The 5,281-nt window shown below is 38.6% G+C and overlaps 1 protein-coding gene across 1 annotated transcript; it reads right to left on the bottom strand.

Moving 5' to 3' along the window:
- Nucleotides 1–2,382: 2,382 nt before the first annotated feature.
- Nucleotides 2,383–3,396, bottom strand: Taar5 (trace amine associated receptor 5). Its single transcript, XM_076859719.2, has one exon. It carries the CDS (start codon nt 3,394–3,396, stop codon nt 2,383–2,385), a length of 1,014 nt encoding a protein of 337 aa, XP_076715834.2.
- Between the last annotated feature and the right edge of the window lie 1,885 nt (nt 3,397–5,281).

Below are 5,281 nucleotides of genomic sequence, written 5' to 3'. Positions count from 1 at the left end.
AACATTCTAAACAAGCACAAAAAGAGCAAGAAATTGCTGTGCTTGTTCACATGTTTATCAGTGGCAGGCTCTTGATGAAGATGAGTCTCATCAGGCATTAGCTGTCACAGTTAATAATGAGGTCTGATTGCCACTGCCTTGTATTCAAATCTGATCCCAAAGCCATCATGGTTGGAAGAATGTCCTGTTGTTTGTGTTTAAAGGAGATTCTTACTTCCGGTGTTCATTAATTTATATGGGGAAAATATTCCATCTTTATACTCACTAACCTCTTCCTGAAATTTTAGCACTTCCTTCCATTTGGAAAGTAGGCAAAAAAATACAGTGACATTAGTACTGATTTTTGTCCTCAGTAGAAATTGATATTTTCATATCACACAATGGTTGCAGATTTTGTGCAGTTTCACTTATACCCGTCAATATTTTGAATTACAGTGGTCTTATTGCACCTTCCAGAAGATCTTATCTAATGCCTTCAGAAAAAGGCCACATATGAATATATATTACAGCCTTAGTTATTTCTAGGATGTTATGATAAACTGTATTTCTTTTTTATTTTTTTTGAAGAATATAGAGCATTTACTGGACCAGAGATTTTACAGAGTTTAGAGCATTTAGAATTCATAAAATTCCATATTAAATATTTTGATTCAAAGTATTTAAAATGTTTTGACTCCTAATTTGCATATATTTGATTCAATAAATATTGATTGAGTACCTACTGTGTGGGTGGCATTATGCTAGGTTCTTGGGATAAGGAGGTGAACTCACAGTTAGCCATGGGATCCAGACCATATCCGGAAGAACAAAGATGCACTGATGTTGTCACCATATCTAAATGGCATGAATACCAGCTGGGTGATCAGGAACAGATCTCAAGACTGTGCTGTGTTGACCTGTGTTACTTCATGATAACTATATTTCAGAGTAACTATTTTCTTTTACAATGCTACCTTAAAAACAATTTTATTCACTTGAAAGTCTTGTTATAAGATGGGAGTCTATGATCATAACCAGAGTGTCAAAACAGTCATAGCACAAAAAGTAAGAATATTTGCCTTAAGTATAGTTAATTCTCACTCAGTAAGGGGGAGGGTCAATAACCCCATAATAAAGTATCACCAGAAACGTTCTGTTTAGACATCAGGGTCTCAGAAAATTGGTATGGAAAGCAGGTTTCCATTTGTCCAAGGGCTTAAACAGATTTGCCAGGTGCAAAACATTTGCTTTTTATACCCTGTTCTCATAAGTAATGATGATGAGCTGGACTTCAAGTACTGGGGTCAGGACTTTACCTGTCTACCCATCAGCTTAAGTTCCCCATGTGGTGTCCATCACAGGTCTAATTCTTGTTCTCCTTCCTCCCTGATTCATTGGTGATAGAGACTGTACCATTATACTCATGTCTCTGTATTTCTTTGATTCTCTAGAAGCTTATTCTCCTTCCTGATTTTTAATGCCAGTCCTATTCACAGATTTATTGCAATGGCTGCTGAGACACATTTGATCCAATTCTGAGAAGTATGTGACATAGGTACTTTTTTCCCAGTGAAAACCATGAGCTCATTCTATTGGAAAGATAGTGATTTTAACTGGTGATTAAAGGAGGGAATAATTAAAATGACAAGATGGGAATAATTATCACTTACTAAAATATTCCATATGTTTTCAAATTATGGTAATTTCGAAAAATGAAAACATTCCTTCAAGAACAGAATATATTTACTCAATGTCATTAAAATAAATAAGTCTGACTTATAATTCTATTTAGTGTTTGACTTCCAAGAGGACAAGAACTCTAAAATCAACATTTTTAAAAAGAAGTATTTCAAATTCTTGACAATTGACTTAAAAATGTGAAGTAAAATTATGATTTAAACAAGGTTTCCAATATTATACTATGCAATATTTTAGCTTCAGGACACTTTAGAAAGAAAACAGTGCAAATCCCAGATTTTGTGAATGAGGACACTATATGGCAAGGGAGATGGAGGATTCAAAGATAGCTGAAGTCTCACCTGGCTGCTTCATGTGGCAGAACCAGGAGCTCAGAAATCCAGGCCCGGGAGCTGGATCCTTCCACCTCTGCATCTTAGTTGTTTTAAGGAAGCAATGACTTAGGAGCCAAATATTTTCCCAGCATTGTGGCTTATCCAGAAGATCTTTAGATGACTTACCTCTCTCCTTACCCTACATTCTACTATGAGGGCAGTGAATAAGAGGAGCACTCATCTCTTTCCAAATTAAGCTGTCTTTCTCCTGCACTTGAACCCTGGAAGCTACCTACAAACTCATGACACCACGCAACCCACAGCTCCGGTGCCACTCCTCCTTCCCACCATGCCTTCCTACAGGATTCCTGCCTGCATTCAGCAGAAGGAGTCATTCTTGGTACAAATCAATAGTGGGGGTCCGTGGCAAGAAGATCTCCCGGCTCAGGATGAGTTTCAGTGCCTTCCTGAACCACCGGTAGGAAAAGACGTAGATGACGGGGTTGCAGGCTGAGTTGAAGTAGGCAAACCAGATAAAGATGTCAAAGATGAGTGGTGGTGTGACAAAGTTAAGGAGGCTATCCACCAGGGTGTCCACGGTGAAGGGAAGCCAGCACATGAGGTAGATGCCCACAGCGATGCCTAGGGTCTTGGCAGCTTTTCTCTCACGCTTGGCAGCCCCAGCCAAGCTTTGGCTCAAGGTGCTGATCTGTCGAGCCTGCCTGGTTGCAACCACGAAGATCTTCACATACAAGCTGATCATGAGGAGGCAGGGGATAAAGAATGCAGGGAAGTTTAACCAGCCCCAAAACTTATTGAACAGCAGCTGACAACTGCCCACACAAGGCATCTCTTCCAGCCACTGGCTAAGTCCTCTTTCTACAAAATCTGTGTAGAGGAGGATGGCAGTATAAGCTGCTGGCACTCCCCACCCTGCTAAGATATACTTGAGGGCCACCCTGATTGTGAACTTGGAGGGATAGAGCAGGGGGTCGCAGATGGCACAGTGACGGTCAATGGAAATGAAACAGAGATGGAAGATGGAGGTGAGGCAGAAAAGAGTGTCCAAGTAGGTGTGCAGACGGCAGAGGAAGTCCCCAAAGAACCAGCAACTCTCCACAGAGCGAACAGTGCTCAGTGGCAGCACCAGAAGACCCAGCAGCATGTCAGCCAGGGCCAGGGAAAGCAGTAAGTAGTTAGTGGGAGTTTGAAGCACTTTAAAGTAGGACACAGAAAACACCACAAACAGATTCCCTAGCACTGTAGTAAGTATGCCTGCTGCACAGGCCAGGTAGATGACCAGCTGGATACCCAGAGGATGGACTGTCCTGGGGCAAGACCCATTCACCTGGTAGCAGAATGCTGCAGGGAGTTCTTCAGCACCAGGAGTGAAGACAGCTCTCATTGAAAAGTTCTACTCTTCTCTCTTTGGAACTGGCCACCAAAATTAAAAAAAAAAAAAAAAAAGTACATATATTTTTTTCTGCTAAAAAATCAGAAAGTGAGAGCAAAAGAGAAAACTAATGTCAATTGAACCTAGTACAGTTTCCCTGGGTAGTGAATCAAAAGTGCACTGGAAGCTGGGTGTGGTGGTACATGCCTATAATCCTAGTAACTCTGGAGGCTGAGGCAGGCTTGCAAATGTGAGGACAGCTTTAGCAACTTAGCAAGACCTTTGGCAACTCAATGAGACCCTGGCTTGAATTTAAAAAATAAATTAAATAAAGGGCTGAGACTAAGAATGCAACTCAATTGTAAAATACCCCTAGGTTCAATCCTTAGTATCCACCCCCCCCCAAAAAAAGTGCACTGAAAATCAAAAGTAGCATAGGGTTCAAGGTTTTGTTGAACTTACTTCTGCTAGCCTTGGTTTGTCTGAATGGTACACACAAGATCCTTATGGAAAGAGAAGGATATAAGTTTTTCCTTCAAGGAAAAACTGATCATGTGATACTATTTAGAATAAAATTATTTAAAGGGTGTCTTTCCCATGTTAATAAAGTACTTGTCAAATGTAAAGTGACATTTAAAGTTATGAATCTGAGCCAAGTGACAAATTAATTTTTGTTAAGAAATCATTGCTTCAGGAAAAGGAAATTCTATCACCTCTCTTCAATAATTAAATCAACAATAAATTAAAAGCAATTAAAGCTTTTAATTAGGCCAATTTTTTCCAAAAAGAAAAACTCAGCAGGTACATAATCAAAAGAATAAAAAATTGCCCTATTTTAGTTTTTTATACTGCACATTTTCTAAAGATTATACACAGTGTTTACATATCTTGGAAGAACTATCTGAGAAACTATATGAGAAAGTATTTTGTATAACAAACACTAGTCTGTGAACTATTAAAAAAATTCTAATGATCTGAATTCAGGGTTTCCAAGCTACTTACACAGGTAGGAGTCAGAGTCACTTCACAGGAAAGTTTTCTGTGTAAGCAGGTAGAGATTAGGAATGTAGAATACTCTCTCCCCACAGATGACAGATGTGCTTCCAGTTCATGATTTATACTTTCCATAGAAACAGCTCCCCATGTAGTGGGATACAAACGGGCAGTGGAGGAGTACCAAGGGACCTAGTTTGCACTATTCACAAGTCTCTGTTGTTTAGGTTTCTTTCTCAATATGGGATTATTTACTCTGAAAATTAATTAGAGATGAAATTTAAAGATAATGGATTTAGATATACTTTTTCTTTCACTCCTGAGTTCTGGGTTATTCACAAAGGTATTCTATTTTCTTATGTGTGGCTAGTTTCTATCCACAACTATAGACAATGAAAATATTTAATGTTAATATTTATCAAATTCCATTTTATTTTATTTCATTTTCCGTAAGTTCCATAAATTCCTTCTACTTTAGAATTCTTTCTGGGAGTTTCTCAATATGAGCAAAAGTTGAGAATTAATTCTTTTTGGCAAATCATTACCCGAGGAAAGAGTTCTAAATGTTGGTCATGGGGAGGCAAAGGCTGTAAGAAGATATTCAAACAGGGAAGAAATTCTAGCTGAGGACCTTTAAGAAGCCCACGTGTCCTCAAAAGCATTTGAGACAAGAAGTAAGTTTCCAAGAACTGCCTCTGGTTATATTTGGAAGCCAGATGAGCAGTTGCTATAAGGTCAATAAAGTGGGAATTAAAACAAACAAACAAACAAAAAACCTGGGAAGTTACTTTTTTAGAGATGCAAACAAAGAAGCAATTTCAGAACTTGTGTATGGAGTACAGAACTACCCACTTTTAGTAGAACCTATGAAATCCAATAAAGGTAAATTAAATGTTGACAAAGG

This window comes from Callospermophilus lateralis, chromosome 6, assembly GCF_048772815.1.
Source record: "Callospermophilus lateralis isolate mCalLat2 chromosome 6, mCalLat2.hap1, whole genome shotgun sequence".
NCBI lineage: Eukaryota > Metazoa > Chordata > Mammalia > Rodentia > Sciuridae > Callospermophilus > Callospermophilus lateralis.
Note: the sequence above shows the minus strand (reverse complement) of the source record. Positions and strands in the feature narration are given on the sequence as shown.

Excerpts from the sequence above, each read along its gene's own strand:
- Taar5 (XM_076859719.2), bottom strand. The coding sequence starts at position 3,396 with ATGAGAGCTGTCTTCACTCCTGGTGCTGAAGAACTCCCTGCAGCATTC.